Source organism: Oreochromis aureus, linkage group 14 (assembly GCF_013358895.1).
Source record: "Oreochromis aureus strain Israel breed Guangdong linkage group 14, ZZ_aureus, whole genome shotgun sequence".
Lineage (NCBI taxonomy): Eukaryota > Metazoa > Chordata > Actinopteri > Cichliformes > Cichlidae > Oreochromis > Oreochromis aureus.
The window spans coordinates 36,914,233-36,927,268 of record NC_052955.1 but is presented as its reverse complement, the minus strand read 5'-3'; the positions used below and the strand labels follow the sequence as shown (position 1 = coordinate 36,927,268).

The following is a 13,036-nucleotide window of genomic DNA, read 5'->3' as shown; positions in this document are numbered from 1 at the left end:
AATGTATATGATGATGATAATGAAGATGACCTCTTTGTCTTTGACAGAACATTCTGAAAAAAGCTGAAGAAAACTCAGATAGGGAAGCAAATGCCATAAAAGCACATCAGGAACTGGAGAAGGTGAGCAACATTTTGGTTTTTATTTCCTTTTTTAGTGTTTAATTTTCTAATAATTTATTGGTTTATGACACTATTATTACTGCCACATTTTAAAAACATTTTTAATTGAACTTGAATTTGGTGGCAGCAACATGTCTCAAAAAGTTGTGACAAAGCTTATTACTGTGTAGTGTCATCGACTTTTCTTTTAACAACAATCTGTAAATGTCTGGGAACTGAGGAGAATAATGCTGTCCCATTCTTGTCTGATATAAAATCCCAAGAGATACTATCAAAAAGGTCTTCTTTCCCATTTTGTTTCATTAAATGTTTAATGTTTTCAGTTAGTGTGAAGTCTTGACTGCAGGGAGTTAAATCTAGACTCTTATACGATGAAACCTTGATTTTAAAAAATATCTGCAGTAAGCAGTTCAGCATTTTTAAAATGCAATTCACAAAAGGCATTATCTGGATGAGAGCTTATGTTGTTGTATATACCTTGGTATGCAAGGCAGCCAGTATCATTAATGGGGCCTCATATTGTCAGAGATGCAGGCTTTTGAAGCAAGCTCCCATTAGTCAGATGATCGCTCTTGTTTGTAGACTGAAGGATACAATGAAAATTATTTAAAAAAAAAACAGATTTCAAATTTTGATTCATTTGCCTGCACTATTCATTTTGCCTCATTTTTGCAAATGTTCTTTGCACGATAGAACTTTTAGGTCAAACTACTGTAACTTTTGTACCACTGGTGCAATAGTGAAATTCCAGTGCTTTTCAGTGCTTTTCAGTGATATTTGGGTCATTACAGTAATCCCAGGCAAGTTGCCACATTAAAATCATTACAGATGTTTTTAAAAAATGTTGCAAATCAACTATCTGACACCAGCGGCATGTTAGGTTTTAGAGTATTAAGCTGTATTTTTGGATGGCATGATTCATCGTGTTCACAGACAGTTATTTCTGGAAGCGTTGCTGAGCCCATGCAGTGATTTCCATAGCAGAAATATACCTGTTTTAAATGCAGTAATTTTTTCATCTTGTCCCTTGTGCATGGGTCTCTGATGATTTTATGAATCATTGACATGATGTAGATTAGATAACAAGATATTCACAGATTGTCGCAGTTTTACTTAGATATACATTCAGAAATTTTTCCATAATTTGGCATCAGTTTTGTGGAAACTGGTGAACCACAGCTTATCTTTTTACCTTTGTTAACTTGCCTACAGCAAGTTAAACTAATTAGTTGCAAAATGTTCCTCCACTTTCTTTCTTTTTAGCATTACTTTTTCAGGCTTTTGTCAGCTTTTTAGAGAATGTAACTGCCATCAAAATCAAAGTGATTAAATATTTTCATGAAATAGTCAAATTTTTATACTTATTTCATTCATTGTGTTGTATTGTAGCTAAAATATTGGTTTATGAGATCTGCAGGTGTTTAAATTCTGTTTAATTCCATTAAGATTTTATATAGCTGGGGCTGCAATATATACAACATCACATAATAATATAAGGCTATGGACAGTTTGAATTTATGTTTAGTCTTTTCCTGTTATACAGGGTAAAGCATTTTTTCTTTGTCTCTAATTTTTGTATCTTTCTCAGATTGTAAAAGAGTGTAATGAAGGGGTGCGAAAAATGGGTCGCACTGAGGAGCTTATCAGCATTGAAAAGACACTTGAGTTTAAATCCAAGGTAAAATAAATGTTATTGTAACAAGCTTTTTCAATCAAGGGGGAGTATGTTGGTTTTTGGACCGAAGTGCAGACTCATTAGACAGAGTGAAAAAACAAAAAAGAACTTTTTTTGTAGTTGGTCACCAGGTTTGTACACATCTCAGGAAGGATACTGGCCCATGTCTTTTTTATAGAAACTCACAGCACAACGGCTTTCTTGGCTGCCTCTTGGCAACTCAAAGGTTCATCTAACTCCACAGGTTTTCTTTAGGATTGAGATCCTCATTTAGGTGGCACTCTCACTTGTTGTTAAATTTCTGCAGTACAGTATCACTTTTAGACAATTGGTGTGTAACTTGGCCCAAACAATGTCGGACTCTATAGTTTTCTCTGCTCCTCTTCCCAGTAGTGGAGTGACATGTTGAGCCACGTGTTCTTCTTAAATTGCTCTCTGTCTGTCTGAGTGGTGTCCAAAACTGATGTGGGGTTTATAGCTAATTCAGAAACTTTCTGGGGGAAACCTGGTCTTGTTAGAAGAGACATCCATCCCAGTTTGAATGGAGCTGTTTATGTGTATTATTTCATAATAATATTTAAATTTACAATAATGAGGAATACATTTAATCACGGTAGATGTCTTTCTGAAAGTGTCGTAACTAAGGCTTCACTTTAGCATTATAGTCAGGCTTACAAAAAGTGAAAGCTCTGTTGAGTTAAAGCATAGCAGCGATCATCATTGGAATTCTGCCTTGGCCACATTGAGTGGTCTGCCTCTCGCCAGATTGAACACAATGGGACTCCAATGGGAGACGTGGAGATGATAATTATGTCCAGTTTGGAAGTGAGGTAGTAGAGAACCATCTAATGCTTTTCCAGCTGAGCTCCATGTGTTGAGAGGGTTTCTGGAGGGAGTCTGCATCCAGTGAGTTCATAATGGCCATAATCATTTTGTCACAAAGCCAATGCAAGGTCAGGATGCACTTGCTGGACACAAAAGGTCAGCATTAAGGGTCAGTCTGCACTAAGATAGAAATATTTCATACCAGGAACAAGCAGACACGAAACTAAGAACAGTTTTAGACCATTAAACTGGGACTGGGACTGTAACCATCTGGTGGTGACTGTGGTGAAACTTCAGCCTTAAGATGACAGCTGTGAATGACGGCATAGGCCACAGATTCGTTTGCAAGGAAGGACCAGGGGACTGTGATAAACACATATTTTTTCCAATATTTTTAGTTGAATCTATGATAAATTTCAATGATAACACAGTTCGAAGGGCATAGAATAGTATTTTTAACCCAAAAGGTGATTACTAAATAACTATTAGCTATTAGCTGAAAACTTGGGATATTTTGGCATTATGTGGAACACATTTGAAATTTGAGGAAACTGGCAAGTGGACGGTAAAAGAAGAATTGGAATCTTAAAAAAAGATTTGCAGTAGATGAACAGTACCTGAAACAGTACCTGAAAGTACCTAAAAGTCATAAAAAGTCATAGGAAACAAAAACATTCAGAAGAGACCTGACACAGGAGAAGAGAGATGCATGTCCACTAAAGCCTCTTCAGACATAGTCTTAATGGTAGGGTACTTCTGGTAATGAGGATACAATTACCATCCTAATCATACCATATCAATGCTTCAGAGAGGTCAAGTAGCAGACTCTTTTCAACATCAGGAATTAGGTTTTCTTGCTCAAATTGCAGCAAAGAATACACCTAATGGAAATCAAGAACGGTTTGACCTTCATTTGTTAATTTGTTGCAAGAAATGCAGCAAATGAGGAGTCTGAGGAGAATTCTGGTGAAGTTCTGGTTCCAACATGTACCGGTGTCTTTTTGACACACAGAGAAAATGTATTGTTTCAGATAATTGATTAAAATTTATGGAAATCTTGAGCTGGCTATTATTCTCATAGTTAATTAAACATTAATTATTAAACAGCTGTGTTTATCTCTGTGACTGGGATGTCTTCCATATCACCCAAAGCAACTGCTTGCTCTTGGTTCATTGAATTTCCAAATGTATTCTGTTTCTAGCATTAAACAATTCAGTGAGTCTGTACCCCCCCTTTTTTTTGTTACTTCTCTTAACCTTGTAGTCTGTGCCCATCATTTCCCACTCACGCTGGTTGCTAAAGAAGGGCGAATTACAGCTAATGGGGGGACCAAAGAGTACTAGGACCATGCGAAGCCGTAAGCTCTACCAGCCTGTCTACCTGTTCCTTTTCAACAATCTGTTGCTGGTCACCAAACGCAGGTAAGCATTTAGTAAAGTATTCTAACACAATAGTTTTGCGAATTTTTTGGATATATATTTCATTGGCACCTGATGAGGATTTAGGTTCAGTTCTGAATTTCAGTCTTTTGACAAAAAATGTATGTTTTCGGTCAAATATAACACTTTTTAAAAATCTTGTCAACCAAGCTAAACATTTTAGTCAAGCTTTTTGCCTATTTTTTTCTTCATTTAAAAGAAAAACACTTTGAGGTTTCACCTCTTACCATTTTTTTGTACAGTTACCACATTTGTTTTGGGATTTGTTAATGGAGTAGGTATTCTATTTCTCTCTGCTCTACAGGGAGACCACAGTAAATTTAACTTTATACATCACAAATTCATTCATTGTTCTGTCAGACATTCTTACTAAGCATTAGTGCCACTACATTTTGTGTCCATTACAGAGCAGCAGCATTGTTCAGATGGTTTACTTGACATTTTGAGTGCCTAAATAGGATTCAGCTGCATTTTATGGATCCTAATTTGGGGTTAAATACCTTGGACTCTCAGCCAGTTGTTTTAGAACTGAAGAAGCCTCTTGAATGCAAGGTGAAATATCATAATGAACTTAAACAAGTCCATCTACCTTCATTTTAAGCCCTCAAGGCTACCGTACTGAGAACTTACACACTTAGTTATGTTCTTGTGACCAAGTGTCACCAAAGAACATGATGAATGACATTAAATTTCAGATCAATTTTGCTTCCATATTGAGAAAAGAAAAACAGAAAAACAGAACAAAAAATAGTAATTCATATTAACTCTTACAGATTCATTATATTACAGAATGAACATTGTTTTAACAGCAGTGGAATCTGAGGGGACACCATGACACCAGTTGAATGGTGCTAGCTATGTCAGAGAGGGTCTAACCAGCGGTCCTAACTGTATTCATTCTTGTGAATGAACTTACTAATCATGGACTTTTAAGTCTCATTCAGTTGCTGCCCTAGCTTGTCAGGCAGAGGGTGGTAGACGCTGGTCCAAACAGATTTGTTTTGGTGGACAACCTTGCATCACACAGTCCACATATCACAGTGCCCATTAATGCAATTAGCCCAGGCCAATCTTTTCCCAGAATTAAGGGTGCATCAAGGCAGGAGCTTACAGCGGGACAGAGAACTTAAATCTATAAATTTTTCCCAAATATTTAATTTGGCACCCGGGGAGGGCAGCACAGTGGCACAGTGATTAGCACCATTGCCTCACAGCGAGAGTTCCATTTCATCTACCCTGGCTGGGGCCCTTGTCCCACCTTATCCCACTGTCAGCGTTGGCCATCCCACCAGCCACGCTGCCAGGTGATCCTCTGCTGGTGTTGTTGCAACATCCAGGGTGGCCGATCAGTAGCAGCCGATCCACTCTGCCATGCTTACCGGAACCGTCAGATGAGCCTCCTCATCAAGCACCCCTGTAATAGGACCCAGCTGCATACAGAATTGGAATCATGAATGCCACTGGTGTCGGCCAGGCTCCCCTGGCTCTGCCGTTCCGCCACCCCTCACAGGAGAAGCTGAGGGACAGCGATCAGTCCCGAAGCCCAAGAGGGACACCAGCGTAGGCGGATAACAACCAGTCCCACAAGGCACCTACTCAAGCCCCACACCCTTGCACCCACACCAATCCCAGAAGTGAGAGGCACCCATACCACAGGTTAGCCTTCGGCTGAGTGTGGGGTGTACCCAGGACCCCCTTCAAGCCAGACCAATTTATAAAGTTACGTAGTTTCGCAGCCCCTGTGATTACCACCCATACACTATTTTTTAATGTAACTAATTAATATTGGTTTTTTTTGCTTTAGCTGTCAAAAAACAAAACAAACAAAAAATCCTGTAAGCTCAAACTCAGAAATGTGCATTTCTGGACGCACACAGGAAACTTTTTTTTTAATCACTCTGGTCATAAACCGAATATTCAGTTGTTTGCTCAGAAATGAAACAGCCTTATTTTTTGATTGTTTCAGAAAAATACACTTGGTTTCATCTCTTTGAGAAGGCAAAAAACAAAACTCAAAAATGGTCTTGGGTCAATGACCTGTGTCCCCCAAGTCATCTTCAGAGATTCCTGCATCTTATCCCCATGTATCCTCTCCCATCTCTTTACTCTGTTTGTGTTTCAGTGTTTTATTTCTTCCCGTTTTATTCTGGTAGCTTTTTCTTGTGCATGTTATGTTCAGGTAGCTTCCTCTGCCTCCCTAGTTACATTTTGTTCAGCTGTGTTGCCCTAATCCCCAGTGTCATCTTTGTTGCATCCTCCGCACATGCTCTGTGTTCGGTCTTTCTGTCGGCCAAAACCAGGTCAATGGACCCAAATGCAGACACAATGGAGGCTAGAGGTTCTAACTTGAACACCAGACTTTTATTTACAAATCACTCTGACAGTCGGGCGATGGCTGTGAACTAAACAATCTTGAATGTGAGCAATATGTCTGAACATGAGCTATGAACTGAGAAATGGAACATGAACTATGAAATAGTAACATGAACTATGAACTATGAAGTGAACACATGAGCTATGGAGACAACTCAGGGAGAGGATGGTCACTCAGGCAGGGGAGGTCAGTAGCACTAGAACACAGAGAGAGAGAAATGTAAGGCTACGTTCACACTGCAGGTCTTAATGCTCAATTCCGATTTTTTGATCAAATCCGATTTTTTTGCCTGCTTGTTCACACTACAAATAAAATGGTTCTAGTGTGAACCCTCAAAGCAGCCCGCATGCGCAAAAGAAGACGTCACACACAATGCGCTTTGTTTAGACCCAGACCAAACAGTATTGTTTGACTGATGGCCCTTAATATAAAGACTTGTTTTGGACTTTACGTTTCCCAATTTTGCTTTAAGTTGTAAAGTTATTTTGTTATTTACGCATGGCCTAATAATTATCCTTATTGCTGTTTTAGAGAGGAGCGGTGCTTCGAAGGATAGTTGCAGATTTCTGTCAGAATCTGCAGATTATAATAAAATTATTAATAAAATGTTCACGTTTCTCCAACGTTGTCTTCCAAACAGTTTCACTGACATCTACAGTGGATGGCCAGGAAGCGTTCACGATGTCTTCTCCGGCGCTGATAATTGGCGGCTGTGTTGTGTCACTGACACAACACAAAATGCTAGTTTTTAACATTTTACATTAAATGGTTCTCAAATTTTTGTTAGTTTCTTAGTTTTAGACTAGCCAATTAGTCTAACTTTGCTCGTTTAGTCGATTAGATAATTAGTCACCAGGAACATCCCTAATTTAAACGTATATTCCCTTCTACTGTACTGATGATAAATGAAAAAATTTGGACATGCATTTAAAACAGTTCCACTAAAAACTAAAAGCTATCTTTACTAAGGATTACTGTCTAGACTACTTTACAAAAGTGTGCCAAATAAAGTGGAAACTGTGAAATGTTTAGATTACAACAGATTATTTTACTGCTGCTCTGTAAAACAGGGGATATTAATTCTGTTACACTGTTACCAGTGGGGACAAGTTCCAGGTTATTGATTCCTGTACACGGGCCATGTTGAGAACAGAAGATCTTGAAGACCAAGGTCAGCAGCTGGCCAATGTTTTTAATCTTAAACTGCTTGAGAACCAAGATGAACGTCAGGTCAACTATATGCTCAAGACCTCCAGTATGTGAGTATTTAGAGAAGAATCCTCCTAGGATTCCATTAAGCAATTTCTATCATGTCTTCTATTTCTATTATTTGTAAAATACAGTGTAAAGGCTGGAAAAATATGATAAAGTAAGAAACTATTGCCACAGTCAAGAAACTTAAAGCATTGGGCCTTCCTGTAAAAGGGAGTCAGCAAAAATCTCTCTTGAAATGCGTGTAAACCTGGTGACAATTAAAACAAATGCACAAGAATTACAAAAATTGAGAGACTCTTGATTTCATTGTATGTGGGCAAACTTTGCAAAATTGTTTAAGTAAAGCAATTTAGTCCTTCTGAAGTTTTTAGCACTTCTGAAATGTCTCCAGTTATGTCACAGAATGCATGAAATCATGAACTTCTTTGCTGTTTGTAAAGAAACTTTCATAAATTCATGTTGGAAACAAGTCTGTGAATGATATTGAGAATCTGAGCTACAGAGACAAACTAAAGTGTACATTTGCCTGGACCATTAATGAAGAGTAAGTGCAGGTCAGTGGGGAGCAGGAATAATCATGCTCCAAGCATGGTCCAAGAAATCACATGTTCTGTGAATTATGATTTCTTCTATGGAAGGAGTCATGGCATTGGCTTGGATCTTACAGGTTTAAACTGTTTTGTATGGAATGTCTGCTTGCAAAAAAAAAAGAAAAGAAAAGAAAGGTGAAAATACTGTAAAGCAACTTGGTAGTCAGTTTTCTTTAAATTATTATTAATCAGTACTATCATGTGGACAGGAGTGATAAGCTTCGATGGATGTGTGCACTCACTCCTAATCGGCGCACACGCTTTATGTCTACTAGTACCCACCAAGCAGGTGAGACGAATACGGAAACCACAAGTAAACTTCTTTGTCTGTGGAGACATGAATTTAAAGTTGTCTATGACTTTTATCAGATTCTCCACAGGTGCAGTGTATTCAGTCATACACAGCTCAGGAACCAGATGAACTCTCTACTGAGATGGCTGATGTTCTGAACCTCCTAGAGAGAACAGATGATGGTGTGTAGATACAAAATCTGCTTATGTTTGTTAACAAAAACAATTGCTTTTTCTACTGGATATATTTTGGTTTCTGCATTATTTTCTGTAATTTTGTCTTTGGTCACCTCGGGTCTGGTCTTCTTTATTCCAGGCTGGATGATGGGTGAACGGCTCCATGATGGTGAAAGGGGATGGTTCCCTAGTCGAGTAGCAGAGGAAATCCAGAACAAGGAAGTCCGAGCTCAGAACCTGAGAGAAGCCTTCAGGATCCAACAGGCCTATGAAAGTGGCCTTCATTCTGGAGCCAAGATTGGCGTTAGGGCAGGAAGACATGCCCCAAAAGGCTCTATCTTCTCCAAATCATGAACTAATCAAATTTGTGCAGCAATGAAGAATAGCAGTAATGCAATGTAACTTTATTTTTAGACAATCGCATCATACACCTTCACAACAATAAATCATTTTGAAACTCCACAATTGTAGCGTGAGAAGGGACAAAAAATATAGTACTTGAGTCAAAAACTCAAACCAATGACATTCTTTCGGGGCAAGCAAGGCAGTGAAATCTGAGAAATAAAAGTCACCATGCACTACTGGTGCAAAAAATGCTTCGTATCCCAACATGATTTGCAGGACCACACACTTGTGTGCAATGCAATGGATTAATAAGTTAAATGTTGTCAAACAAAAAGGTTTTAAAACTTTGCTGTGGTCATTTCATTATAAAGTTACTTTCATTACACTTACAGAAAAAGACCCAACACACTACAAATGGACAACATGATGAAAAGATCTTGATCAATTTACAGAATTTAAAGAAACTATTACAATAAAAACAAAGAATGCTTTCTTTTGTTTCTCTTTGGTGGACAAGCACAAACATGGGGTGAAACACAGTCAGTTGTTTTCTATCACTGTACATTATGAAGGAATGAAGTTTTTAATTATTAAATTAAGTCTTGTATCAGCAACCAAGAAGGAGGGCCTAACGCTGACATCAGTTTACTTAGTTTAACAGAATGCATTCAAGAACTAAAATGAACTCAGGAATAAGATACACTGCTAATCCTAGTGTCCATTTAAGCTCCCTCTGTTATGTCTCGAATGACTGCCCCAAGTTTCACATATTATAAGATCTACCCTCTTTAGACTGACAACCAATGCAAAAGAAATTTGACAACTTCTGATTACAACAGTGCCACTGATGTGTATGTCAAGACCACTCTGCTGCTCTCCATTCCTCTATAGACCATCATTATCTGCTTGATATGTTCCAGACCTGTACTTTAATTGTGATAAACATTTTCTGCACTTTAAAACAGCCTTTCAAATAGCCCTTATATCGATAACAAATACAAAGTAATTAAAAAACGCATGCATGGCTTTTGTTGTACAAAAAGGGCCTATTTTGTTTCTGAAGTAGTGTGTTGAACACACACAGTTCTCCTGATTTTCTCCTGATTTCTGGTCTACCACAATAACCTGAAGCTGCAACTCTTGTTTGCTGTCAAAGAGAAAACTATTCTGTGTGAAATAGCACATAAAACACAAAATTTCACGAAAACAAACACAAAAGGGTAAAAAAAAAAAAGCAAACGCAATTACTTTTAAATTAACTGTATAGAATGTAACTACGAACAACTATTCACTATGCATGACTCTAAAATTCTGTTATAATATATTATTTGTGCACAGTAATGAAACATTTGTCATCCTTGGATATAAAGGATGTAATTACAAATAACAATTTGTTCATTTTGTAAGATGTATACTAATGTTAATAAAAACAGATGTGTGCAACTTGCTGATCTAAACTGATTTTAGATCAGAATGTTTGTTTTTGTCTACCCAGTGCAAGGAACAATACACACTTTCAGATGCCCTTGTTGATTTGATATATGCCAGTGGCACAGGTGTTTAGAGTAGAAAATATAATTGGTTTAGAAAATATTGAAAATCCTTTTTTTTTTCCACCCTCTGGTTGCAGTCTTGCACTTGCAGCCATTGGCATGTGTCACAGAGATGGACCCAAAAAAGCAGAACAGCTTAACACCCACTAAATCTGATGGTGCTCCCATCGGTTTTAGGTCAAACGTTTAGGCCATAAGTACCATAATCTTGAACCGCTGGCAGCAACTCTGTGCTTTTCAGTGATGTTAGGGTCATTACAGTAATCCCAGTCAATGCACACATCCAGATCTGGGCATGTAATACAGAAAACAACTCATCAAACAGCAAAAACAAAACAGTAAAAAAAAAAAAAAAAAAAAAAACCTGTAAAAGGAAACCATAAATGGCCAATAAAATATCTGTTTTCGCCATCCCACTCAATCATTCTCTCTTCTCTTAACCAACCTTCGTTTTCACTGGGCTGCTTGACACTGCCTGGGATTACCATAATCACCCTAATATCACTGAAACGCGCAAAGTCGCTGCTTTCAGGAAGTGTTGGAATTATCCCAATTGAGCAAATGTTTCAAGAGTTATGGGAGTTACAGATGTTTAGCAAAAACTGTGGAAACACCTGTCTGATGCCAGCAAAAGGTTAGGCTTTAGAGTTATTCACACACTTCTTTTAAATATTTATTTACAGTGTAGACCACAATGCAAAATAATAAGGCATAGGAGCTAATTAGGCTGAGGATCTCAGGCAATCTAAGAAGAGAGAGAAACAACAGTGGCTGAAAAGCGTTTAACTGGATAAACGCATTTATCCTTAGCCAAGAGTTTCAGGGTTCCTTCTATGTCGCCTGGTCTGGCCCTTGGAAGAAAACTAACAGTGGTTGCTGGTATCTCTAACTTCACATCTCAAAACAAACTCGGCAGGTGTGTCACTGAGTGAAGAAGAACAAAATGATGTTTGCGATTGCTGTCTAATGATGGCTTTTCTACCTTTAGCCACACCAACTACAGAGAGATTGCTAGTTATGGGGCTTTCTGGAGCCAAGTCTCAAGTTTACTAAGCCTGAACAGCAAACGGGGTACATTAAAATTATTATTATTAAAAGCATCATTATTAATAATGGAGGCCTTTGTTTTCGTCTCTGTGTCTCGCTCCCTCGCCCTCTGTGTGTCTTAGTCGTGTCGCTGTGTTTTGTCTCCTTAGTCCCATGTCTATTTCTTCCAAGACACCAGTGTCAAGCATGTGTCTTAATCTGCATTTCAGTGTGTTTCCTATTTTATTTTGACAGTCTCTTGCTCTGTTTTCAGTTTTGCTTTTCTCGTTCCACGTTTAGGGTTTCATGTCCCTGGTGTCTAGTATTTAGTTATCCCAGTTTTAGTTCTAATTAGTTTAGTGTTAATTTCCTACTGCCTTTTGTTTTTGTATCTTTCATCAGCCACAAATAAACAGCTCACCTTTTGTTAGCATCTAGTTTGGCCTCCCTGTATCTGCTTTTGATTCCTCACTACAAACTCCACATGATCTTCCATCACAGATCGTGACATGTGGAGTCCAATCAAGTTGAAACATCTGACAGATGGTCAGTGAGAACATGATGCACCTAAGTTCAATTTTGAACTTGAATTTTACCCTCAGAGTGACTTATCTGGGTTAAAAATAACAAACAGGATATAAGAGGAGGGAGTGATGGATACTAAGCAGCAGATTAGTCTTCTTAGAAACATCTAATATAATCTGTTTCTAGTTAGACTGATAAGTGTTCTATATTACTGTATGAGCCGTGTACTAGTACATTCACGCACATTGAGCTTATCATTGAAACTAAAATTTAGGGATTTCAAATCAGATTTCACATCATTTCAAATCATTGAAATCTGTACTTACCAGATTCTACCAACATTTCAAGTGTCTTGCCAGGGGAGAAAGGACACTGGACCTGTCAAGGTACAGAATGGACTCAAGTGCAGACCAAGACTCCTTTTCGAAAAGACAGTTTTATTAACAAAATTCATCTCGTGCAATATATACAATATACGGGGGTCCAGGGCCCCAGGGATCCGTGGGGAAAAGGCCAAACACACGATGCTCCTCTTCAATCCTCCACACTCCTCTTCAGTCACTCAAGATGAGCTCTGCCCAGGCAGGCGGAGACAGAAGAGAGGGAGGGAGAGAGCACACAACAACTAGAAAGCGAAAATTTTGGAAGAAATTTTAAGTGTGCCTATGCTGCTGCTAATCAGTGTAGTTTGCCATTCATACGGCTACAGAGAGCAAAACTCAGCAGAGCAGCCATTCTCCACCATGAACTATGGTAAAAAACAAACACCGCTCACGCCTCACAGATGACAGTGATAGGTTTGTAGCTTGAACCTATTCGCTGGAACGTTAAGGACAATTTAATTACAAAGCAAAGCAAGACACGAAGTAGGCAAAGTT

The 13,036-nt window shown here is 38.4% G+C and overlaps 1 protein-coding gene across 2 annotated transcripts in view; it reads left to right on the top strand.

Moving 5' to 3' along the window:
* The window catches only part of ngef (neuronal guanine nucleotide exchange factor), a 47,288-nt gene extending 36,797 nt beyond the window's left edge, over positions 1-10,491 (top strand). For both annotated transcript variants that reach the window (XM_039598270.1, XM_039598271.1), the window contains 7 exons: positions 48-122; positions 1,711-1,800; positions 3,887-4,044; positions 7,537-7,695; positions 8,451-8,530; positions 8,611-8,715; positions 8,849-10,491. In XM_039598270.1, coding sequence (XP_039454204.1) covers positions 48-122; positions 1,711-1,800; positions 3,887-4,044; positions 7,537-7,695; positions 8,451-8,530; positions 8,611-8,715; positions 8,849-9,063 — 882 coding nt within the window. In that variant the 3' untranslated portion in view covers positions 9,064-10,491. The remainder of the gene's footprint in view (positions 1-47; positions 123-1,710; positions 1,801-3,886; positions 4,045-7,536; positions 7,696-8,450; positions 8,531-8,610; positions 8,716-8,848) is intronic.
* The last annotated feature ends 2,545 nt before the right edge of the window (positions 10,492-13,036 follow it).